At 41.6% G+C, this 26,598-nt stretch overlaps 3 protein-coding genes across 3 annotated transcripts in view; all 3 read right to left on the bottom strand.

The window, feature by feature from the left end:
* The window catches only part of cacnb2b (calcium channel, voltage-dependent, beta 2b), a 35,414-nt gene extending 29,707 nt beyond the window's left edge, over positions 1-5,707 (bottom strand). The window contains exon 1 of the mRNA XM_010903901.3: positions 5,189-5,707. Coding sequence (XP_010902203.1) covers positions 5,189-5,206 — 18 coding nt within the window. The 5' untranslated portion in view covers positions 5,207-5,707. The remainder of the gene's footprint in view (positions 1-5,188) is intronic.
* Positions 5,708-6,937: 1,230 nt separating this feature from the next.
* Positions 6,938-15,070, bottom strand: si:dkey-32m20.1 (transmembrane protein 236). The gene is made up of 4 exons (XM_010903902.3): positions 14,562-15,070; positions 14,207-14,279; positions 9,719-9,848; positions 6,938-8,847 (listed from the first exon to the last, which is right to left on the bottom strand). The coding sequence occupies exons 1-4, from the start codon at positions 14,810-14,812 to the stop codon at positions 8,279-8,281; spliced, it is 1,023 nt and encodes a 340-aa protein (XP_010902204.2). The 5' UTR covers positions 14,813-15,070; the 3' UTR covers positions 6,938-8,278.
* A 3,485-nt stretch (positions 15,071-18,555) lies between these two features.
* Positions 18,556-26,598, bottom strand: part of stam (signal transducing adaptor molecule (SH3 domain and ITAM motif) 1) — a 43,921-nt gene continuing 35,878 nt past the window's right edge. The window contains exons 12-14 of the mRNA XM_034291354.1: positions 26,336-26,483; positions 19,702-19,811; positions 18,556-19,615 (exon numbers count right to left, since the gene is read on the bottom strand). Of these exons, the coding sequence (XP_034147245.1) occupies positions 19,408-19,615; positions 19,702-19,811; positions 26,336-26,483 (466 nt within the window). The 3' untranslated portion in view covers positions 18,556-19,407. The remainder of the gene's footprint in view (positions 19,616-19,701; positions 19,812-26,335; positions 26,484-26,598) is intronic.

Genomic DNA, 26,598 nt, shown 5'->3' with positions numbered 1-26,598 from the left:
GTTGTGGATAGGGTTGGTCTGTAATGATGGTTGTGAATAGGGTTGGTCTGTAATGATGGTTGTATATAGGGTTGGTCTGTAATGATGGTTGTATATAGGGTTGGTCTGTAATGATGGTTGTATATAGGGTTGGTCTGTAATGATGGTTGTGGATAGGGTTGGTCTGTAATAAGGGTTGTATATAGGGTTGGTTTGTAATGATGGTTGTATATAGGGTTGGTCTGTAATAATGGTTATATATAGGGTTGGTTTGTAATGATGGTTGTGGATAGGGTTGGTCTGTAATGATGGCTGTATATAAGGTTGGTCTGTAATGATGGTTGTATATAGGGTTGGTCTGTAATGATGGTTGTATATAGGGTTGGTCTGTAATGATGGTTGTGGATAAGGTTGGTCTGTAATGATGGTTTTGAATAGTGTTGGTCTGTAATAATGGTTGTATATAGGGTTTGTCTGTAATGATGGTTGTATATAGGGTTTGTCTGTAATGATGGTTGTATATAGGGTTGGTCTGTAATGATGGTTGTATATAGGGTTGGTCTGTAATGATGGTTGTATATAGGGTTGGTCTGTAATGACGGTTGTGGGTAAGGTTGGTCTGTAATGATGGTTGTATATAGGGTTGGTCTGTAATGATGGTTGTGGATAAGGTTGGTCTGTAATGATGGTTTTGAATAGTGTTGGTCTGTAATGATGGTTGTATATAGGGTTTGTCTGTAATGATGGTTGTATATAGGGTTTGTCTGTAATGATGGTTGTATATAGGGTTGGTCTGTAATAATGGTTGTATATAGGGTTGGTCTGTAATGATGGTTGTATATAGGGTTGGTCTGTAATGACGGTTGTGGATAAGGTTGGTCTGTAATGATGGTTGTTGGCCTAAAATGGTGTAATATAAGGTTCAGGGACAGCGCACAGGATGCACAGGAAGGTGCTGGAACTTTCTAGAAGTACCTGGCAGGGCCAGTCCCACCTTTGCACATCTGCCTCCCATTGATTACTATGAAGATTATTAGACACTGCCCGAAGTTCCTGGAGGCAAGATTCAGGTCAGGGAGTGAAGCAGTCTAAGGGTTAGGATTAGGGTCAGGGAGTGAAGCAGTCTAAGGGTTAGGATTAGGGTCAGGGAGTGAAGCAGTCTAAGGGTTAGGATTAGGGTCAGGGAGTGAAGCAGTCTAAGGGTTAGGATTAGGGTCAGGGAGTGAAGCAGTCTAAGGGTTAGGATTAGGGTCAGGGAGTGAAGCAGTCTAAGGGTTAGGATTAGGGTCAGGGAGTGAAGCAGTCTAAGGGTTAGGATTAGGGTCAGGGAGTGAAGCAGTCTAAGGGTTAGGATTAGGGTCAGGGAGTGAAGCAGTCTAAGGGTTAGGATTAGGGTCAGGGAGTGAAGCAGTCTAAGGGTTAGGATTAGGGTCAGGGAGTGAAGCAGTCTAAGGGTTAGGATTAGGGTCAGGGAGTGAAGCAGTCTAAGGGTTAGGATTAGGGTCAGGGAGTGAAGCAGTCTAAGGGTTAGGATTAGGGTCAGGGAGTGAAGCAGTCTAAGGGTTAGGATTAGGGTCAGGGAGTGAAGCAGTCTAAGGGTTAGGATTAGGGTCAGGGAGTGAAGCAGTCTAAGGGTTAGGATTAGGGTCAGGGAGTGAAGCAGTCTAAGGGTTAGGATTAGGGTCAGGGAGTGAAGCAGTCTAAGGGTTAGGATTAGGGTCAGGGAGTGAAGCAGTCTAAGGGTTAGGATTAGGGTCAGGGAGTGAAGCAGTCTAAGGGTTAGGATTAGGGTCAGGGAGTGAAGCAGTCTAAGGGTTAGGATTAGGGTCAGGGAGTGAAGCAGTCTAAGGGTTAGGATTAGGGTCAGGGAGTGAAGCAGTCTAAGGGTTAGGATTAGGGTCAGGGAGTGAAGCAGTCTAAGGGTTAGGATTAGGGTCAGGGAGTGAAGCAGTCTAAGTCTGTAGGCTCTGTCTTTTTCATTCTGTGTTGGAGCAACTGGGTATCGTACTGCCTTCCATGCGACAATCTATTTCTAGAATATTCTACATACCTCGATCACATTATCTTCTATAATGCTCTAGATATCTTTCAGTTAGTAGAGAGAATCTAGCTCTGTCTAAAGCCCAGTCAACCCTAACACTAATTGCTAAGAGGATTGTCCTATACATGTTAAAAAAAACAACCATGTTAGACATACCATGTTAATACATCTAGTCCAACTCCAACTCTGTTTCAGACCACCATACCTTCTAATAACCCAGATAGATACCAGTATTTGTTTCAAAACCAGTCATCCTTCTATTCACCCTGCTTCAAAACCAGTCCTCCTTCTATTCAAGCTGCTTCAAAACCAGTCCATAGACCCAGTCCACCTCCTACTACCCATGTTATACACTAACCTAAAGGATTATTAGGAACACCATACTAATACTGTGTTTGACCCCCTTTCGCCTTCAGAACTGCCTTAATTCTATGTGGCATTGATTCAACAAGGTGCTGAAAGCATTCTTTAGAAATGTTGGCCCATATTGATAGGATAGCATCTTGCAGTTGATGGAGATTTGTGGGATGCACATCCAGGGCACGAAGCTCCCGTTCCACCACATCCCAAAGATGCTCTATTGGGTTGAGATCTGGTGACTGTGGGGGCCATTTCAGTACAGTGAACTCATTGTCATGTTCAAGAAACCAATTTGAAATGATTCGAGCTTTGTGACATTATCCTGCTGGAAGTTGCCATCAGAGGATGGGTACATGGTGGTCATAAAGGGATGGACATGGTCAGAAACAATGCTCAGGTAGGCCGTGGCATTTAAACAATGCCCAATTAGCACTAAGGGGCCTAAAGTGTGCCAAGAAAACATCCCCCACACCATTACACCACCAGCCTACACAGTGGTAACAAGGCATGATGGATCCATGTTCTCATTCTGTTTACGCCAAATTCTGACTCTACCATCTGAATGTCTCAACAGAAATCGAGACTCATCAGACCAGGCAACATTCTTCCAGTCTTCAACTGTCCAATTTTGGTGAGCTCGTGCAAATTGTAGCCTCTTTTTCCTATTTGTAGTGGAGATGAGTGGTACCCGGTGGGGTCTTCTGCTGTTGTAGCCCATCCGCCTCAAGGTTGTGCGTGTTGTGGCTTCACAAATGCTTTTCTGCATACCTCGGTTGTAACGAGTGGTTATTTCAGTCAAAGTTGCTCTTCTATCAGCTTGAATCAGTCGGCCCATTCTCCTCTGACGTCTAGCATCAACAAGGCATTTTCGCCCACAGTATGTGGATGTTTTTCCCTTTTCACACCATTCTTTGTAAACCCTAGAAATGGTTGTGCGTGAAAATGCCAGTAACTGAGCAGATTGTGAAATACTCAGACCGGCCCATCTGGCACCAACAACCATGCCACGCTCAAAATTGCTTAAATCACCTTTCTTTCCCATTCTGACATTCAGTTTGGAGTTCAGGAGATTGTCTTGACCAGGACCACACCCCTAAATGCATTGAAGCAACTGCCATGTGATTGGTTGATTAGATAATTGCATTAATGAGAAATTGAACAGGTGTTCCTAATAATCCTTTAGGTGAGTGTAGACCCAGTCCTCCTCCTATTAACCACGTCATACACCCAGTCCTCCTTCTATTAACCACGTCATAGACCCAGTCCTCCTTCTATTAACCACGTCATAGACCCAGACCTCCTCCTTTTAACCATGTCATACACCCAGACCTCCTCCTAATAACCACGCCATAGACCCAGTCCTCCTCCTATTAACCATGTTATAGACCCAGACCTCATCCTACTAACCATGTCATAGACCCAGACCTCCTCCTACTAACCATGTCATAGACCCAGTCCTCCTCCTACTAACCATGTCATAGACCCAGACCTCCTCCTACTAACCAAGTTATAGACCCAGTCCTCCTCCTACTAACCATGTCATAGACCCAGACCTCCTCCTACTAACCAAGTTATAGAGCCAGTCCTCCTCCTACTAACCATGTCATAGACCCAGACCTCCTCCTACTAACCAAGTTATAGACCCAGTCCTCCTCCTACTAACCATGTCATAGACCCAGACCTCCTCCTACTAACCAAGTTATAGACCCAGTCCTCCTCCTACTAACCACGTCATAGACCCAGACCTCCTCCTACTAACCACGTCATAGACCCAGACCTCCTCCTACTAACCAAGTTATAGACCCAGTCCTCCTCCTACTAACCATGTGATAGACCCAGTCCTCCTATTAACCATGTGATAGACCCAGTCCTCCTACTATTAACCATGTTATAGACCCAGTCCTCCTCCTACTAACCACGTCATAGACCCAGTCCTCCTCCTACTAACCACGTCATAGACCCAGTCCTCCTCCTACTAACCATGTTATAGACCCAGTCCTCCTATTAACCATGTGATAGACCCAGTCCTCCTCCTATTAACCATGTTATAGACCCAGTCCTCCTCCTATTAACCATGTTATAGACCCAGTCCTCCTCCAATTAACCATGTTATAGACCCAGTCCTCCTCCTACTAACCACGTCATAGACCCAGACCTCCTCCTACTAACCATGTTATAGACCCAGTCCTCCTCCTACTAACCACGTCATAGACCCAGTCCTCCTCCTACTAACCACGTCATAGACCCAGTCCTCCTCCTACTAACCATGTTATAGACCCAGTCCTCCTCCTATTAACCATGTTATAGACCCAGACCTCCTCCTATTAACCAAGTTATAGACCCAGTCCTCCTATTAACCAAGTTATAGACCCAGTCCTCCTCCTATTAACCATGTGACAGACCCAGTCCTCCTATTAACCAAGTTATAGACCCAGTCCTCCTCCTATTAACCATGTGACAGACCCAGTCCTCCTATTAACCAAGTTATAGACCTAGTCCTCCTCCTATTAACCATGTGACAGACCCAGTCCTCCTATTAACCAAGTTATAGACCCAGTCCTCCTCCTATTGACCATGTCATACACCCAGTCCTCCACCTATTAACCCTGTCATAAACCTAGTGCACCTCCTATTAACCATGTAACAAACCCAGTCCTCCTCCCAGTAATTCTTTCATAGACCCAGACTTCTCTTACCATTAAACCCTTTTATACTCAGTTTGACCAGGGATTAACAATAAGCTTGAGTGAGTGGAACATTCTCAATTTCCCCTTTCTGCAAGCACGCACACACACATACACACATTACCTTTTTCTTGGGGGGCATGTTAAAGGTTCTGTTGAAACTCCTTGCGGTGAGATGTAATATTAAAAGTCAACTGGATTCCCTGACAGCTTCAGTCCAAACAAGGACCCATGCAATATATAACTATACAAACTGCTAGTTAACAAACCACTGATGAACAATGTTTTCCAAAGCCTCTGCTATTTAATGACTGCTGAACATAGATGAGAGATTCCTGAATAGTCCTGTGAATCACTATGGATGAACTCAGGGCTGAGTGGCCTGAATGTTTTCACTAATCTGTATTATCAGACTGTCTCACAGCGCTGGCAGAATTAAAGGCTTAGTCCTCACAGGTGCATCTGCTGCTTCCTCCACAAGGCACATCGTCCTTGAGGCTGAAGTCAAGGAGTGGAATAAATGACTTGGCATGTAGGACTGGAGTATGGGGCTGGGGTATAGAGTTTAACTTTGGGTATAGGGCTCAACCTGGGGTATCAAGCTTGACATGAAGTATAGGACTGGACATGGGGTATTAGGCTGAACCTGGGTTATAATCCTTGACATAAGGTAAAAGGCTGGACATGGAGTATAAGCCTTGACATAAGATAAAAGGCAGTACATGAGGTATAAGCCCTGACATAAGGTATATGGCTGGACCTGGGGTATAAGCCTTGACATTAGGTATAAGGTTGGACCTGGGGTATAAGCCTTGACATTAGGTATAAGGCTGGTTCTGGGGTATAAACCTTGACATTAGGTATAAGGCTGGATCTGGGGTATAAGCCTTGACATAAGGTCTAAGCTTTGACATAAGTTATGAGGCTGGACCTGGGGTATGAGGCCGGACCTGGACTAAAGTCTTGGCTGCATGTGGCTGTGTACTGAGTAAAATCTAACTGAAGTATATTCCCATTCATACTTCACCTGAGTGATTAGGAACACTTTTGTTGTAAGCCATGACTTCCTAATTCGCTGGGATAAAAAAAAGGTTTTAATGCTTGCAAACTCCTTGCTCTTATTTTATCCTATTCAGAAGATAAACCAATTTTCTACATTCTCAATACATCTGATTGATATTAGCTACATTCTTAAGCCATCTTATAGTATAGGACTGATAGTGATCATTATTACTTCATCTGATCATTTCTGTTCAACTTTACATTTAAATGCACTGTATTAAGAAATAATAAAAAATAACCAATTTCACAACAGTGATATCCTTATAGAAGTTCTTTCTATGATGAGTCACTTGACTGAAGAGGACACCAGGCTCTGCTCCTGTTAAAAAGCTCCAGTGGGTGCAGTGGGTGGACTATTGCCAACAATGAACTAGAAAAGCTTTGCTGGGAACAAAGCAGCATGAGTACGATGACAGACTAATATATTTGCTTGTATGAATCTAGTTTCACAATTCTAAAATACAAAATCACATTCTGGAGTTTTGGCAGTTTCATCTCATCGTCCCAAAAAACTTAACCGAAACATTCCGGGAGGAGTGCTAATGTTCAGCCATTCGCGAACAATCTGTTAGTTTTGAACTAATCTTTCTAGTGACTCGTTCAACTGTATTGTTCATTCGAACATCTGACAGCGGAATTCAACAACATGATCAATCGTTTCATACTAGGCAGCTTAGTTCTCTGATCAACATTTATATACATTTGCAGAGGAAAATGTATCAAGGCAGATACATCATAAAGACATGTTTATAACTGATGATTGAACGCAGACTATAATAATTAATATAGTTTATTACTGATGTCATGAAAAACAGATGAAAACAAGCATGGAGCCTTTGCCTAAGTAAAAAAGACGTGTAAAAGACTGACTCGTTCAGTTTTATCATTCGACTAAGCGGTTGTGTCATTTATTTGAATGACGGGCAATGGAGTTCTACCCAACCACGGAAAATGCTCTAAGTTTTACCTACAATGGAAAAAGTTGGAACGACCGAAGGTACGATGCCATTGACTCACTAGAAAAATGTTGCCTTTTATTTTTTGTAATCGGAAAGCCAAATAGCATTGATAGTTTACTCTTGCCTCCCCATCTAAGCCCCTCAAGTCCGTGGTACTAAACATATAGTCATAACAGGAAAGTCTAGAGCCATCATTAGCAATAATCATCAGGGAGGCCCTGGCTATTTTTCTGCCCTCTCTTTGGCCATTACTGAAGCACTTAAGCTATTGGTTGGCGCTTTCCTTGGCCTTTACTGAAGCACCCAGGCTATTGTTCTCCCATGTCCATGGCCCTTACTGAAGTACCCAGGCTATTGTTCTGCGCTCTCCTTGGTCCTTAGTGAAGCTCCCAGGCTGTTGTACTGCGCTCTCCTTGGCACTTACTAAAGCACCCAGGCTATTAGTTCTGACCATTCCATGGCCCTTACTGAAGCACCCAGGCTATTGTTCTGTGCTCTCCTTGGCCCTTACTGAAGCACCCAGGCTATTGTTCTACCTTCTCCTTGGCCCTTACTTTTTACAATTTCATAAAAGAATATACGTTCTATAAAAATGGATCAAGTTTATAATGGTGGGACAGGACTGTGTTAGTTGCTTTGTCACCATTGATAATCATGAATCTGATAGGGTTGCTATGACAGGTGGAGTTTCACAGGGATGAGTTCTCGGACCGCTTCTGTTCAATCTCTATATGCTACCTTTTGGGGCATATTCTACAGGAAAAACAACATTAACTACCACAGCTATGCCTAGCATCTCTGGAAACAAGGTGTCCCTCCAGTATAAACAGCAATAAGATCACTGACAAGCTTTCACTCCACAACAGTACAAACAAGAATAACAGGGTTGAAAACATGTCGCTCAAATATTTACAGGAATATCAGGGTTGACAACGTGCCCCTCTAGTATTTACAGAAATATCAGGGTTGACATCATGTCCCTCTAGTATTAACAGGAATATCAGGGTTGACAACGCGTCCCTCTAGTATTAACTGGAATATCAGGGTTGACAATGTGTCCCTCTAATATTAACAGGAATATCAGGGTTGACAACGTGTCCCTCTAGTATTAACAGGAATATCAGGGTTGACAATGTGTCCTTTTAGTATATACAGGAATATCAGGGTTGACAATGTGTCCCTCTAGTATTCCCTCAGAACATGCTCTCCCGGCGAAAAAACCGAAGCTTGGTCATAAAGTTGAAGTAGATGAATGTCAGACAGATCAAAAGGTTCTTCATAGTGTAGAACAATGGTGTTACGAAACCATGGACAGAGGTCAGAGCCAGGCGCAGCACTAGGAAGGGCAGGTCCTGCAGGAGAAAGCCAGCCAATGGCAACAGAGCACTGTGAGGTGTCAATACCAGACGGAGACAAGACAAAAATGCCAGGATGTAGCCAGCAAAAATCCAGCCGGAGTAAAACACATCTGGGACCCCTGCCATGCGAACCAGCTCCACCACATCCATCCAGAACAGGAAGCTGTGAGCAAACACCTCTGACCTCATGTCTCGAGACCACAGGAAGTGAAGTGAGCCGGAGTGGGAGGAGGAATAGAGGTAGGAGGCTGGTTCTGGGTCCCTCCACCTCCCTGTTGCTGAGACATTTGCTACCACCCCATTCTGCCCCCGCTCAGAGTGCAGTCTGCCAGACACACTGTTCACCTGCTCAGGGTGGGTCAGAACAGGACCAGACATGTTCAGTTCCATCTCCCCATTGTCACCTAAATGACACAACAGGACATACTCAGCAACATTAGGGATACTGTCAAAGCAGTTTATACATTAGTAGCATTATTAACTGCAAAATGTCCAGCAGCATTGCTAGCTGTAATATTACTAGTAGCATTATTAACTGTAAAAGTACTAGTAGCATTATCAAGTGTAACATTACTAGTAGCATTATTAACTCTAACATCACTAGTAGCATTATTAACTGTAGCTTTTAAGTAACATTATTATCCGTGACTTTTAGTAGCATTATTAATTGTAACATTACTAGTAGCATTATTAACGGTAACATTTGAGTTGCATTATAAACTGTAACTTTTGAGTAGCATTATTAACTGTAACATTACTAGTAGCATTATTAACTGTAACATCACTAGTAGCATTATTAACTGTAACATCACTAGTAGCATTATTAACTAACTTTTTAGTAGCATTATTACCTGTAACATAACTAGTAGCATTAACAACTGTAACTTTTGAGTAGCATTATTAACTGTAACATTACTAGAAGCATTATTAACTGTAACCTTTTATTAGCAATATTACCTGTAACATTACTAGTAGCATTATTAACTGTAACATTACTAGTAGCATTATAAACTGCAACATTAATAGTAGCATCAGTAACTGGTACAGCAATTGTAACATCAGTAACTGGTACAGAAATGGTAGCATGGGGAACTGGCACATTAATGGTAGCATTGGGGAACTGGCACATTAATGGTAGCATGGGGAACTGGCACATCAATGGTAGCATGGGGAACTGGCACATTAATGGTAGCATTGGGGAACTGGCACATCAATGGTAGCATCAGCATCTTCGTAACAGCAATTAAGCTGACATCATCTTAGTAATAATCATACCTTGACCAGTGAGGCAGAAGGGATTGATTCTCTCAATGATATCCATGCAGATTAGAGAGAAGAGCACTAGAGAGACAGGCAGCTCAGAAAAGTGATCATATCGGTAATGTGGTCCCTTATCCACCTGCACCTACATGAAACATATAGAGACAGATAGGGTCATTGCAATGGGTTTCAGGATAGTCTAAGGGTCATGGCAATGGGTTTCAGGATAGGCTAAAGGTCATGGCAATGGGTTTTAGGATAGGCTTAGGGTCATGGCAACGGGTTTAAGAATAGGCTTAGGGTCATGGCAAGGGGTTAAGGTTAGCAGTTAGGGTTGGAGGTAAAGTTTAAACGATATTTGATGCAAGTTCTTTTCCACAATAGCTTTCTTTTTGTCACTCATCCACTTTTTGACATAACTCCCACAAAAAACACATATATTCCAGATTTGTTTTGAATGTTAGTTCATGCTAGAAATTGTACTAACCAACTTCTCCCAGAGAAAGGTGCATTTAACCAAAAGTCATGTGAAACATCTTAATTGCACATAGGACTCATTCAATTAGTTATGTGATTTCTGAACACAATTGGTGGCACCACAGCTCATTCAGATGTGTCATAGCAAATGGAGATGAAGACTTATGCAATAAATTACTTTTACTTTTGTATTTGTATCTCTTTTGTATTTAAATGTTACTGGGCAAGAGTGAGAATATTACCAGGCAAGAGTGAGAATGTTACAGGATTAAAGATAGAGAATATTACAGGATTAGAGTGAGAATGTTACTGAGCAAGAGTGAGAATGTTATAGGGTTAGAGTGAGAATGTTACCAAGTGAGAATGTTATAGGGCTAGAATAAGAATGTTACAGGGCTAGAGTGAGAATATTGGAGGGCTAGAGTGAGAATGTTGCAGGGGTAGAGTGAGAATATTGGAGGGCTAGCGTGAGAATATTGGAGGGCTAGCGTGAGAATATTGGAGGGCTAGCGTGAGAATATTGGAGGGCTAGCGTGAGAATATTGGAGGGCTAGCGTGAGAATATTGGAGGGCTAGCGTGAGAATATTGGAGGGCTAGCGTGAGAATATTGGAGGGCTAGCATGAGAATAGTGGAGGGCTAGAGTGAGAATATTGGAGGGCTAGAGTGAGAATAGTGGAGGGCTAGAGTGAGAATAGTGGAGGGCTAGAGTGAGAATAGTGGAGGGCTAGAGTGAGAATAGTGGAGGGCTAGAGTGAGAATAGTGGAGGGCTAGAGTGAGAATAGTGGAGGGCTAGAGTGAGAATAGTGGAGGGCTAGAGTGAGAATAGTGGAGGGGTAGAGTGAGAATATTGGAGGGCTAGAGTGAGAATGTTGCAGGGGTAGAGTGAGAATATTGGAGGGCTAGAGTGAGAATGTTACAGGGCTAGAGTGAGAATGGTACAGGATCAGAGAGAGAATGTTAGAGGGTTAATGTTACAGGGTTAGAATGAGAATGTTACCTGCCAAGACTGGGAATCTTACAGGATTAAAGATTGAAAATGTTACAGGGCTAGAGTAAGAATGTTACAGGGATAGAGAATGTTACACATTTAGAGTGAGAATGTTACAGGAGTAAAGACTGAGAATGTTACATGGCTAGAGTAAGAATGTTACATGGCTAGAGAATGTTACAGGGTTAGAGTGAATATGTTACAGGGTTAGTGTGAGAATATTAGCAATTGCAGCGGTGAGATTCCCGAGGTAGACATGTACATGTAGCAACAGAAAAACATCCTTTTCAGACTGTTAAGCAGCATCAGAGTCCAGTACTACAGGGAGAGTAGTGCAACAAGTAGTGCAACCCTAACCCTAACCCTAACCCAGTACTAAATGGTGGGCAGGCGAGTATGGTTTGTGTTGGGTACAGAGTTCAGCAAGGCTACAGTAGCTGGGAAGAAACTGTTCCTGAGCCTGATGCTGGAATATAAAACTTCTTATATTAACTATTGTTACTGAGTAACTAACTCCTTGTCACAGTCATGTGTTTGAGTTAGTGTGTCTGTGTAAAATGTAGAATGGCATGAAATAATGAACTGGGATTTACTGAAGGATAAAAATACCTAAAAACAGGGATTTATAGGGTTATATGAACTGCTGTATTAAAATGTTTTTTGTCGTAAACAGTTCAATTCTCATCTCAAGTGAGGGGCTTACTCCTTTCCAGGTGTGCTGGGTGGTACCACCTCAAGGCCCTCCTTTCCAGGTGTGCTGGGTGGTACCACCTCAAGGCCCTCCTTTCCAGGTGTGCTGGGTGGTACCACCTCAAGGCCCTCCTTTCCAGGTGTGCTGGGTGGTACCACCTCAAGGCCCTCCTTTCCAGGTGTGCTGGGTGGTACCACCTCAAGGCCCTTCTTTTCTAGATGTGCTGGGTGGCAAGCGCACACACTTGCCAATTTGAGGAGAATATATTGAGTGGATAGAGCAGAAACACAAGCTGCACATGCAGAGGATCAAACTGGTGCACACGCCGGTGCCACTTCGAGAAGAAAAACTTCAGTCAAGAGAGCAGAAAGTGACGTTGAGAGAGCAGAAACACAAGCCGTGTGAGTGAAGAACCAGTCGTGCAAGAGTATAAACATTGTGAGGGCACAGATATCATTGAGTGGAATTTCAGCGACTTCTGAAAATTCACCTGTGCCTTCTCGAATCCCCTCTGCTCTCACTTGACACGAGTTTGCACTCATGAAACAGTACATGGTACCTCAAATATGAAAGGTAGACTTATTGCTTAATCACGTCTTCTTTTTGTTACAACGCTGTGGATTGGCTAATTTAAAAACCCGGGACCTATACAACCTGACAGAGCTATCATTGGCCATTAGTGCAATATAGTGATGGAAAGTCTTTTTAGTGATCCGGCTCACTGGACCAGTTCATTTAAAAGAGATGGTTCATTTTGACTCTCAAAATGGCTCTTCGTTCAGTTTATTTTTTTTTATCACCCTTTATTGCAAATATTATTATGCACATTTTTCTAATCAGCCCAAATTATCTAACGGCCATAATAACATGTGCTGGCCTTAGTTGAGCTGTGGAAAGTAACACTTATTTGTTAATTTATCTTTCACTGAATTTATGCATTTTAATCCAAGTCGGTTCCATGCATCAAAGAAATAAGTGCAAAATCTTGTTAACAATGCAATAACTCTTCATAGGTTTTTTAATAGTGAAAGAACAGTAGAACAGATCACAAAAGAACACAATAACAAAACATTGCAACACATTAATTTATAATGTAAAATGGTTAAAGGAAACAATTATTAAGTAATATTATTATTATCAGTTCAACATGGCATTTGTGGCAAGAGCTGGCCAAACTATAAACATGTTTCAAGGTTCAAAAGATTAAGAACTACTGTGTTAGATAGGGTTGTCCTGATTGGAAGAACATATACTGGATTTAGAACATGACAGTAGTTTCTGAATTCCTTGTCCTCAAGAATGATGTGGTTGGAAAATATACATTTGAACAATTTCTTCATCTATCATCTTTGATGGGGTAATCGCCTTTGGCATGTACTGGCTTATGGAGGTCTGGATGGCAGGTTTGGTAGAGGCATTTGCAAGCATCAGGTAACACACTAACAGCAACTTTCAGCTGTGGCAACAGGACTGTTAGATGTTTAATTTTTACATGACTGTGCAGATTGTTGGTGGAGCCAGAAATAATTGCACACTACATACTGCATTTTCTTAGTGTTTTTTTGTAAAATGTTGGCATCTTAGCTACTTTTAGAGTATTTTTGCGGATGCCACAAATTTTTTTCATATAGGCTATATAAAAAAATCTATCATTGAAAGCATTCACAGATAGTGTATATTAGAAGATGCTAATACAAATTAACATTTTACAGAAGCTTTATATTTATGAATATCCTATTGAATTCCATCATTGGCCAATTACAACATCAGTCAAGAGTTACGTCTTCATGGGTTCAGGCTATTCCTTTGGAATTATATTTTGGTTCAACGTTATTAATTAACAGTGGGCAACATTCTGAACAACAAGTTTATTTTAATAATTGTGGTTTACGGCAAATGCCTTTTGTAAATGTCTTCTTTTAACACAACTTGCCTCAAACATATTTAAGAGCAAAATGAACAGCTCTTTTCAGTTTGAGAATCAGCTCCCATCGTTCACCAAAAAGAAACATTAGTTCACGAAAGACCAATCACTGGAGAGCAGGGGATTTCGAGAAAGCGCAGGTGAATTTTGAGAAATCGCTGAGAAATTTCAAGCCATGATGTCTGTGCTTTCACAATGTTTATACTTGCACGCGACTTGTGTTTCTGCTCTCTCAACATCACTTTCTGCTCTCTCAACTGAGTTTTTTCTTCTTGAAGTGGCACCGGCGTGCGTGTGAGTTTGGTCTTCTGCACACGCAGCTTGTGTTTCACCTCTCGACTCTATCTTGTTTGCGCATGGGTTTTGAGACTGATGTAATGCCATATTTTAAATGCAAACACAGTCAAATAGGACTTGTACCTTGGAAGCAGCAATCAGAATAACGAAGCATGGCAACGTACACAGAATCACATAGGCCAATGTTGTTGGTCTCCTGAAAAATAGCATGTTAATAATTAGACAAAAACATAATTGTCACATGCTTCTTTAAGAACACTAATGGTTACTTATGGGCACTTCTCACAAACCAATGCAAGCACATGTATACAAAAAATGAAATAAAAAAACTATATTAGGCAATTATTAAAACAATGAATGAACAGCATACATTGTGATACAAATAATGGTCAAAACCACAACCCAAACTATAACATACTAGTTGAATAGACTGCCATACAGCTGCCACTGTGTAAAGAACCATACGTAATGTACTCACCATTGGGTGATGTCTGTGAGGATCCTGCGTTTCTTGAGAATGAGGTACCGAATTGGAACCCAAACCAGCAAAGAGATGGAGGTCACATAGGCAATAGATGCTGCCACAACCAGCCAATAGGCAGTCAGATCTCCTGTGACATGGAGCATTAGAGAGGCAAACCTCTCTATCACCACAAACACTGGAACGCTCAGACACACAAACTGCATCCCCTCATACACCACCTGCTTGATCAACCGCCCTGACGGCATTCTGCTGGTAACACTTCTCCCCCAGCACCTAGATCCAGGCACCTTTCCTTTATCAACCACTTACTGTTCCAGTCCAACACCACACAGAATCCAAACAGTACAATCAACACCAACACAGGATCCAAATCACTCGACACCAGTTTAAAACTCCCTTCCTGACTGGAGCAGGAACCAGTGGCCCCTCCTGTGGACTCTGCTCTCCACCCGTGGTTCCACATGACCAACCAGCCCCAGTTGGCCCTGAAAATCATAGACTTTTATTACCAAGGCTACTCGGCAGTCACCCTCCTCTTTATGGTGGCGCAAAAGAAGCACTCCTATATTGTACTGGGAGGAAATGTATTGTTGTAAATTACCAATGTGAAATATATTACCCATCCCCACAGAACATTACCAATGTTGACTACATTACCAATAAATATATAAAATGTCTTTGCAAGAGACAAGTAGAAGGTGCACAAAGAACTTAAATCAGGGACGTCACCAAACTTGCAAAACACTAATGTCCACTAATATGTCATAAGACCCTGCAGAGTTGAAACAAAGCACACGCCATGAAATCAAAGCACTTCTCTGCACTCAATGCACATTTTTCAGAACATCGTCCCAGCTGAATTTACATCAGCTTGCAAAACACTAGGCCAACCAAGAATCCTCTGGGGCTACAGCCCTAAGTCTAATAAATCCCCTAAACTTACATTTAGGTTCAACTTTTCTAAGGCTATCAATATGGTTGCTACATACAAAGGAAGGTGGCTAATCCCAACCTAAAACATTAACAATGACACCTAGGACATTACCTATGTAATATAACCAAAAAAATCACTATAAGGGATAGTTGATATATTAAACCACAGACTTCTATACATTTGGCTTAGTTTATTGTGAATACCAATGAGTGGTTAAAATAGTACATACAAATGACAGGCTACAGTTAACACAACCTTTACAATTATGATATTTAAAAGTTAAACCCATCAGTTAAACCGATCTATCCAGTCATGAAGCTTATTTAATCCGTGATGCACACAACCTGCGAAAACATTTGCCAACAGGCTATTTGGCTCACGGTTGCTGCTACATTGTACTGTCTCTGGACCCATTGGGCTTTATAACTTAGTTTCTAGAACATCCCATTAATCAGGGATGTGGTGACAGCTGGGTGGTGTAGTGACACCAGGGATCAGACCAAGTGGATTTTGTGACACCAGGGACCAGAGCTAGGGGACTGTAGTGACATCATGGACCAGAGCTAGGGGACTGTAGTGACATCATGGACCAGATCTAGGGGACAGTAGTGACAGCATGAACCAGAGCTAGGGGACAGTAGTGACATCATGAACCAGAGCTAGGGGACAGTAGTGACATCATGGACCAGAGCCAGTGGGACAGGAGTGACATCATGGACCAGAGCTAGGGGACTGTAGTGACATCATGGAGCAGATTTAGGGGACTGTAGTGACATCATGGACCAGATCTAGGGGACAGTAGTGACAGCATGAACCAGAGCTAGGGGACAGTAGTGACATCATGAACCAGAGCTAGGGGACAGGAGTGACATCATGGACCAGAGCTAGGGGACAGGAGTGACATCATGGACCAGAGCTAGGGGACTGTAGTGACATCATGGACCAGATCTAGGGGACAGTAGTGACAGCATGGACCAGAGCTAGGGGACTGTAGTGACATCATGGACCAGAGCTAGGGGACAGTAGTGACATCATGAACCAGAGCTAGGGGACAGTAGTGACATCATGAACCAGAGGTGGGGGACTGTAGTGACATCATGAACCAGAGGTGGGGGACTGTAGTGACATCATGAACCAGAGGTGGGGGACTGTAGTGACATCATGAACCAGAGGTGGGGGACTGTAGTGACATCATGAACCAGAGGTGGGGGACTGTAGTGACATCATGAACCAGAGGTGGGGGACTGTAGTGACATCATGAACCAGAGGTGGGGGACTGTAGTGACATCATGAACCAGAGGTGGGGGATGTGGATTGACTGAGGCTGGTGCCAGCAGTGTGAAGCCCAGTGAAAGGGTCATAATCCAGACTTGAAATGACAGGACTCTTGATTATAATCACTTCTTTAACCTGAAAAACCAGAGTTAGAGAAGAGAGTAATCACAGTCCAAAAGCAGCTCCTACTTCAAAATTATCCAACACAGAAAAAACTCTTCTCATATGACAAATATTAACGTACTTCAAGTCTGAAAATAACATCACACATACATTTGTCTCTTCACATATTGTACGGTGCAATTAACATATTAATACAATAATCAAATATAAATTAAAATGCAACAAAATTATAAATTTAAAACTGGCTAGACATATTTAAGACAATGTAAAACAGGCTAGGGATGCTTAAAGACATCAACTGAACTAGTCATGTCCCCAGGAGGGACGGTGGAACCCTAACACTAACTCTAGAGGGAGGGTGGAAGCCTAACCTAACCCTAGAGGGAGGGTGGAACCCTATCACTAACCCTAGAGGGAGGGTGGAACCCTATCACTAACCCTAGAGGGAGGGTGGAAGCCTAACCTAACCCTAGAGGGAGGGTGGAACCCTATCACTAACCCTAGAGGGAAGGTGGATCCCTAACCTAACCCTGGAGGGAGGGTGGATCCCTAACACTAACCCTGGAGGGAGGGTGGATCCCTAACACTAACCCTGGAGGGAGGGTGGATCCCTAACACTAACCCTGGAGGGAGGGTGGATCCCTAACACTAACCCTGGAGGGAGGGTGGATCCCTAACACTAACCCTGGAGGGAGGGTGGATCCCTAACACTAACCCTGGAGGGAGGGTGGATCCCTAACACTAACCCTGGAGGGAGGGTGGATCCCAAACCTTTACCTTGCAGGGACAGTGGAACCCTACCCACTATATAGTACACTGCTTTGGCCAGAGATCATAGGGCTGCTTCATAAAGCTCTTGCCTAAAGGAGTCTACTTAAAAGGGAATAAGGTGTCCCGAGGTACCATGAAAGTGTTCAGATGTCCAGGAGTAAAGGACCATTGATGCTTTTTGTTATGTTCAGGATAGAGAGAGGGAAAGAGGGAGGTTCTCCTTTAGACCTGGACAGACAAACATTTAGGATAGAACATAAATATACTAGTACAATATAGTACTATATATCATATTACTAGTTCAGTACTATAAACAGCCCTTAAATAATTTTTTACACACTTTCTTCATTCCAATATTATTAAATTGTTGAAAGTTAACACTGAAATTACACTGCAACAATATATGTAATAAAAATAAAAAGACAGCAATTTCCTAATGCAAAAATTGCTACTCCCTTTGCTGTATTATTCCATCAAATAAAAGTATCAATATCTTCACATTTGTGAAAAAAGACTTTCCAGGGATGGTCACAATGCTGTAGTTCATATGACGTTTGCAGTACATTACATCTCACCAGCATCAAGCACTATATACAATGTCTGCATGCTTCACTACGTAATTCTCCTGAAAGTGGCCTCAGTCTTTAGTACTGCTAAAAGAATGCAGCAGAAACAGAATCAAGTGGCCTAACATTGTCAGTCTAAATAAAATAACACAGAATTAAGTAACCAAACATTGTCAGCGTCCTCTTGCTACTAATCTTCATCATCAATTAGAATGTTGACATGCTGGGCAATCCAGGATTCTTGGGTCTGCTCTTCTTAGTGTTGGTTGTGTTTTTGACTGTTTGTATGAGTGTGTTGGTTAGGTTGTGTATTTGACTGTTTGTATGAGTGCGTTGGTTGGGTTGTGTATTTGACTGTATGAGTGAGTTGGTTGGGTTGTGAATTTGACTGTATGAGTGAGTTGGTTGGGTTGTGAATTTGACTGTATGAGTGTTCATTGGGTTGTGTATTTGACTGTGAGTGTGTTGGTAGGGTTGTGTATTTGACTGTATGAGTGTGTTGGTGGGGTTGTGTATTTGACTGTTTGGATGAGTGTGTTGGTTGAGTTGTATAATTGACTGTTAGGATGAGTGTGTTGGTTGGGTTGTGTATTTTACTATTTGTATGAGTGTGTTGGTTGGGTTGTGTATTCGACTGTATGAGTGTGTTGGTTGGATTGTGTATTTGACTGTATGAGTGTGTTGGATGGATTGTGTATTTGACTGTATGAGTGTGTTGGATGGATTGTGTATTTGACTGTATGAGTGTGTTGGTTGGGTTGTTTATTTTACTGTTAGTATAAGTGTGTTGGTGGGGTTGTATAATTGACTGTTAGGATGAGTGTGTTGGTTGGGTTGTGTATTTTACTATTTGTATGAGTGTGTTGGTTGGGTTGTGTATTTGACTGTATGAGTGTGTTGGATGGATTGTGTATTTGACTGTATGAGTGTGTTGGATGGATTGTGTATTTGACTGTATGAGTGTGTTGGTTGGGTTGTTTATTTTACTGTTAGTATAAGTGTGTTGGTGGGGTTGTGTATATGACTGAGTGTGTGTATACTTGTGTATGTGACAGAAAGTGTGCTATGAATCAATACAAGTTTAAAAGAATGTGTGTAGAGTCTGTCTCTATGGATGCCCATTTAGATTTTGACTGTGCATCTGTAATGTTACTGCGTGTAGCTGTCTGTCCTATAGCAGGGTCTTCTCAGGGTACAGATGCTGCTGTGAGTCAGGTGGGGGTGGAAGGTTCTGGCCAGGGTTAGGGGTGGAGATGTAGCTTGGCGGCTGATTGGCTGGAGGCTGGTAAGATACTGTGTTGGGAATGGCTTGACCTGGGTAGGACACACCTTCTGCAGCTGTACTGTACACTGGAGGCTGGCCAATGTACATGACATCACTGAAACAAAGTGTGGCTTAGTGTTAGAGATAAATGTGAAAGACAGAATGAGTACCGTCACTGTGTGTCTGTCTGTGGACAGTCACCTTGGTGCTGGCTGGCCAGTCTGTAGCTGCTCCATAAGAACATTGTATCCTTGCTGAACTGCTCCAGGACCTGCTATTCCATAGGATCCTCCTGACTGGCCTGCGTATGTCTGGAGAAGCAACACAGATTACGATATTATTAGGGATTTTGTTTTGCTAATCCCTAAATCCTCACCTCCAAACTCCAAAATCTGAACCGATGCCCCTAAATATATTTGTAACTAAACATAGATGAATGAGTGTGTTGGTTGGGTTGTGTATTTGACTGTTTCCATGAGTGTCTTGGTTGGGTTGTGTATTTGACTGTTTCCATGAGTGTCTTGGTTGGGTTGTGTATTTGTCTGTTTCCATGAGAGTGTTGGTTGGCAGTACAGGGGTCAGCATGGGCACCCTGACTGGTCTGCGGCAACGCAGCTCATATGCAACAAACTGCAATGTACTGTGTGTTCTGACACCTTTCTATCAGTACCAGCATTAACTTTTTCAGCAATTTAAGCTACAGTAGCTCGTCTGTTAGATCGGACCACACGGGCCAGCCTTCACTCAACACGTGCATCAATGAGCCTTGGCCGCCCAAGACCCTGTCACCAGTTCACCACTTTTCCTTCCTTGGACCACTTTTGATAGGTACTGACCACTGCAGACCAGGAACACCCCACAAGGGCTGCAGTTTTGGAGATGCTCTGACCCAGTCATCTAGCCATCACAAGTTGGCCCTTGTAAATGTTTCTCAGATCCTTACACTTGCACATTTTTCCTGCTTCTAACACATCAACTTTGAGGACAGAATGTTCACTTGCTGCTTAATATATCCCACCCACTGGTCATAATGTTATGGCTGATCGGTGTATGTTACATTGGATTATCTTTAGCAGACCAACAGATACCTGAATGACTCCAATACATAGAATAAGGATAGCATCTTGGGGCCAGTAGGCATACAATTTGGGCCAGTAGTATTTGTACCATGCCCATCTCACCAAGCCGATCCTGATCACACAGTTTGCTCAACCCAGAAGCCATTAGCCTAAAAGGGACAGTTTGTCTAAAAATCATATTAATCCAGAAATTCAGTTACCAAAATGTTGTTCCGAACGGATCTAGAGTAACTATTTTCCAACCATCCATTATTTAGCTCCAGAAGCGTCGCTAGGATCACAAAACTTTTGGGACTTAGCCTCGAAATTTTACAAGGAACCTGGGAGAGGTGTTTCACCCGTTGCCATATCTTAATCCAGACAAGAAAAACTTCATTCTACCATTGACATAGGATATAGTTAGATATACAGGTATATTGTCACTTGTAAAAATGACTTAAGTGGTTAAATAAATGAAATCATATACATTTGTTGTCTACCGTTGTCTGGTTAACTTTGTTAATATCAATTGAATAGAAAAATTTCGATTTGAGCTAAAGCCTCCGAGTCCACGTTTGTGCACCAAAAACAATGGACCAGATGGTAGGTTTACATTCAAGGGGTTTAGGAGATTAGCACAGTTCAGATACACATGATTGAATGAATAGAAATGTGACCCTTTTTTCCATGTTGCACATCATACTAAAGATGATGCAAAAGCAGGCCTAAACAGTGCCTTTTGGGTGTACAATCATGTTACAAAACTTAGAAACATAATTGGCCAAAATACGTTCATCAGATAAATGCCTGCCTGATTGGCTAGGTCCAGCAAAGTATAGCAACCTAGATTACTGCTTGAATCTAAACAGAAAGATGAACAGACAAAATACTCAACAATATAAAAAAACCCTAACCCTACCCATTGACAAGAGACATTGTAAGACATTGTAAAACATCCTCAAATTTATTTGAAAGGAGTTCGCTAATACCTAGACATTTGTCTTGCTAGGTTGGACAAACAATTTGATGCTATGTAGTTTTTAGTACGACTGATTGTTTTTTATTTTAAAGCATGAAAAAATATAGCACTTTATTTGCCCTGTGTATGGAATATGCTATCCAAATAAATAGCAGTACCTTATACACTTGGTTGCTAATGTTAGTTAGCTACTTACTATTTTGAGAGCTGGCCATTGGGTCCCTCTGGCCTAGGACGTCTTTTCCAGTATATTTTTGGAATGTAAAAAAAGTCTCCAGCACCCCAGGATTTATGAGGAGGGCAAAATCCGTATGATCAACCACACATCTAGGAACGAGTTCAGTTTCAGGGACTGGGTTATTCATAGTATCCAGCATTGGAATAAATAGTTCCATTTGTTGCAACAAAAACATTCTGTTTTGGTTGGCATTAAATAGCCCGAACCACAGCTAAACCACCAACCACTGGACATTCCTCATCGTCAGCTGCTTTTCTAGCCTCTAGTCCGGTCAATTCATCCTGTGTGTATTCTGGTTCGAACAAGTAACGTTATATTCTCCAGAAAGTCTTCTTCCTGGTCGTATTTATGTATTTTCCTTTGTCTCTCAATCAAGTACATTTTGACTGTCCTTTGGTGAATATCAACGACGACATACAGTGGGGAGAACATGTATTTGATACACTGCCGATTTTGCAGGTTTTTCCACTTATAAAGCATGTAGAAGTCTGTAATTTTTATCATAGGTACCCTTCAACTGTGAGTGACGGAATCTAAAACAAAAATCCAGAAAATCACATTGTATGATTTTAAGTAATTAATTTGCATTTGCATATTATTGTATGACATAAGTATTTGATACATCAGAAAAGCAGAACTTAATATTAGTTACAGAAACCTTTGTTTGCAATTACAGAGATCATATGTTTCCTGCAGTTCTTGACCAGGTTTGCACACACTGCAGCAGGGATTTTGGCCCACTCCTACAGACCTTCTCCAGGTCCTTCAAATTTCGGGGTTGTCGCTGGGCAATATGGACTTTCAGCTCCCTCCAAAGATTTTCTATTGGGTTCAGGTCTGGAGACTGGCTAGGCCACTCCAGGACCTTGAGATGCTTCTTATGGAGCCACTCCTTAGTTGCCCTGGCTGTGTGTTTCGGGTCATTGTCGTGCTGGAAGACCCAGCCACGACCTATCTTCAATGCTCTTACTGAGGGAAGGAGGTTGTTGGCCAAGATCTTGCGATACATGGCCCCATCTATCCTCCCCTCAATACGGTGCAGTCGTCCTGTCCCCTTTGCAGAAAAGCATCCCCAAAGAACCATGTTTCCACCGCCATGCTTCACGGTTGGGATGGTGTTCTTGGGGTTGTACACATTCTTCTTCTTCCTCCAAACACGGCGAGTGGAGTTTAGACAAAAAAGCTCTATTTCTGTCTCATCAGACCACATGACCTTCTCCCATTCCTCCTCTGGATCATCCAGATGGTCATTGGCAAACTTCAGACGGGCCTGGACATGCGCTGGCTTGAGCAGGGGGACCTTGCGTGCGCTGCAGGATTTTAATCCATGATGTCGTAGTGTGTTACTAATGGTTTTCTTTGAGACTGTGGTCCCAGCTCGTAGTTCTGGGCTGATCCCTCACCTTCCTCATGATCATTGATGCCCCACAAGGTGAGATCTTGCATGGAGCCCCAGACCGAGGGAGATTGACCATCATCTTGAACTTCTTCCATTTTCTAATAATTGCACCTACATTTGTTGCCTTCTCACCAAGCAGCTTGCCTATTGTCCTGTAGCCCATCCCAGCCTTGTGCAGGTCTACAATTTTATCCCTGATGTCCTTACACAGCTTTCTGGTCTTTGCCATTGTGGAGAGGTTGGAGTCTGTTTGATAGTGGGTTTGGACAGGTGTCTTTTATACAGGTAACCAGTTCAAACAGGTGCAGTTAATACAGGTAATGAGTGGAGAACAGGAGGGCTTCTTAAAGAAAAACTAACAGGTCTGTGAGAGCCGGAATTCTTACTGGTTGGTAGGTGATCAAATATGTCATGCAATAAAATGCAAATTAATTATAAAAAAAATCATACAATGTGATTTTCTGGATTTCTGTGTGCCTATGATAAAAATTACAGACCTCTACATTCTTTGTAAGTAGGAAAACCTGCAAAATCGGCAGTGTATCAAATACTTGTTCTCCCCACTGTAGGTAACTTGCTTCCTAGCTAGCGAATACTACCTTTTGTTTACTGTGACATATACACCTCCTTTTCCTGAAAGAATGCGTGGATTGATGCAATTGTGGACAAAACTGACCGGTAAACAAAGGAAGAACCTGTTTATTTTAAATGACAAATGTGAAACTTACATATTTTTTCTAGGAATACAACATCGTCATGTTCTTTGAGTTAAACAACACCACTAGTCTTAGTTTGGAGTGTTCTGAAGTAGTTTTCCACTTGCAATGCAGCTTCGCTCTAGTGGGACAAACAGTTTCCATTCATGAATTTGGACGATTCTAAGAACGCTAATTACAGCCGGAGACAAGGGTGAATAATGGATGGTTGGAAAAAATTACTATGTCAATTCCGGACTAACTTTTGGTGAATTTTTGGATAAGTATTATTTTTAGACGAAATATCCCTTTAACACTAGAACCGCCACGCCATCCAGATCAATTGTAATGACGCCATCCAGGCGTCATTACAATACGAATCAGCCCAATTAGCATGGACATTCTCCTCCGCAGCATCACCATCCAGCCAGAGCATCAGTTCATCTACTGGATCGTCATTATATAGAATAGTCTAAAGTAATGAATTACAGAATTGTTTGTTTTAAATGGTTAATGGAAAATACAAGAATGTTTTTGTATAGAAGGTCTCATCATTAAAAAAAATATACAAAAAAGAATACATAAAACGATTATTTCTAAGAACACAGGCTAGTATTTTCATTCATTTATTAGGCCCTACATATATACAAAATGAAAATTACACAACAATTCAATTACTTAAAATTAATCCATTAGAATTAAGTTTTCATTTTAATTTAATTTTGATGATATACAAGGCAAAATAAGAGACATTATCGACCAGTTTGACATGATCAAAGGATATTCGTATTCACAGAAAACCCCGGAATCTCCTATCCCATCATTACACACACTTGTTCCTCATCACATCACCCTGGACTTCCCATCATTACACACACCTGTTCCTCATCACATCACCCTGTTTCTGACACAAACTGGTTGATAATGTGCCTCATTTTGCATTGTACATCATCAAAATGAAATTAAAATGAAATCTAAATTCTAATGGATTTATTTTGAGTAATTGAATTGTGTCATTTTCATTTGTATATTTGTAGGGCCTAATAAATGAATGAAAATACTGGCCTTATTCTTAGAAATAATCGTTTTATGTATATTTTTTTAATTAAATTTTTTATGATGAGACCTTCAATATAAACACAATCTTGTATTTTCCATTAACCATTTAAAACAAACAATTCTGTAATTCATTACTTTAGACTATTCTATATAATGACGATCCAGTAGATGAACTGATGCTCTGGCTGGATGGTGATGCTGCGGAGGAGAATGTTCATGCTAATTGGGCCGATTTGTATGCTAATGACGACAAACGGCGGTCGTCTCTGGTTGATAGAATTGATCTGGAAGGTGTGGCGGTTCTAGTGTTGAAGGGATATTTCGTCTAAAAATAATATTTTCAAAAAATTCACTTACCAAAAGTTTGTCCGGAATGGACATAGTCATTTTTCCATCCATATCATTTAAACTACTTGAATAATAACGGGTGTGCAATAATAATTTTCCACCTGCTAATTACATTTCAGAAATGTCACGCTTCCATTTGTTAATGAGGCCATAATTCTGATTGGATTAAAATGCAACAAAAAATAAGAGCATGCTGTCGATTTAAATGTATCACTATTCAAATGATATAAATGTGTCTAAAAATGAAAGATATCTCAAGATACGACAAAAAATGGGTGCCAAAATTAGCATTGCGAGGCATCATTGCCTGGGTACAGCAGTAATTGTATGCTTTCTTTTTCTAATCTCCCCCACAGCACAGAGCTATATAGCGCTGTCTTTGGTGTTGAACAATGATTGATAGGCTATATAGTGGAGCCTGTTAATTGTGGTTAGGGTCTTTTCCATTACTGAATATGTATAGTTAAAGGTAGACAGCCATCAGTCTATTGACGTAGAAGGCATTGGTATAAGCTACATTTAAAGGTAGACAGCCATCAGTCTATTGATGTAGAAGGCAGTGGTATAAGCTACATTTAAAGGTAGACAGCCATCAGTCTATTGACATAGGAGGGAGTGGTATAAGCTAATAGATGGAGATGGGGGAAGACTCTGTAAAGTCCGGGAAGCCAGTGCTTTTACTCAGACATTATCGACCTTATATGGACAGGTGTGTCTTTCTAAATTGTGCCCAATCAATTGAATTTGTCAAAGGCAGACTCCACTCATGTTCCAGAGACATCAATGACCATCAATGGACAGAGGATTTATATTTCAAGAAATTGGGAAACATTTCTAAAGAAGGTGTTTTTGTCATTACTGGGTATTGTTTGTAAAGTGATCTTATGTCCAAAGAATATACACAGTACACTAACAAAAATAAAATGGCAAGACACGCTTCGGCCAGACACCATTGCAATTGTTTTCAATATATTGAATATAGCATTCCTGCTGAACTTCTGCATTGTTATGTTTGTTACACTTCAGGGTCTTTTCCTGGTTTTTGAGGCAGACACCTACCTGCTGTGCAGAGTTAGCAGGCTGCTGCATGTAATATTGTTGTGTGTGTAGCTTGGTGTACATAGCATAGTCCTCATTCATCAGCTTAGCATACAAAGACAGAGCCTCCAGGAGCTTCACATTCAGCTCTGACAGTTCTGAATGTTTCCTGAAACAGACAAAGATCCAGACAACCAGCCATCTAAATTAAGGTAATTTAGTAGGAACACTTATCCAAAGGGACTTCTACCCAAAACCCTGTTGTTGATCTAACAACTAAGTCC

This window comes from Esox lucius, chromosome 3 (assembly GCF_011004845.1).
Source record: "Esox lucius isolate fEsoLuc1 chromosome 3, fEsoLuc1.pri, whole genome shotgun sequence".
Taxonomy (NCBI): Eukaryota; Metazoa; Chordata; class Actinopteri; order Esociformes; family Esocidae; genus Esox; species Esox lucius.
The sequence above is the reverse complement of the archived record's forward strand: the minus strand, read 5'-3'. Positions and strand labels throughout refer to the sequence as shown.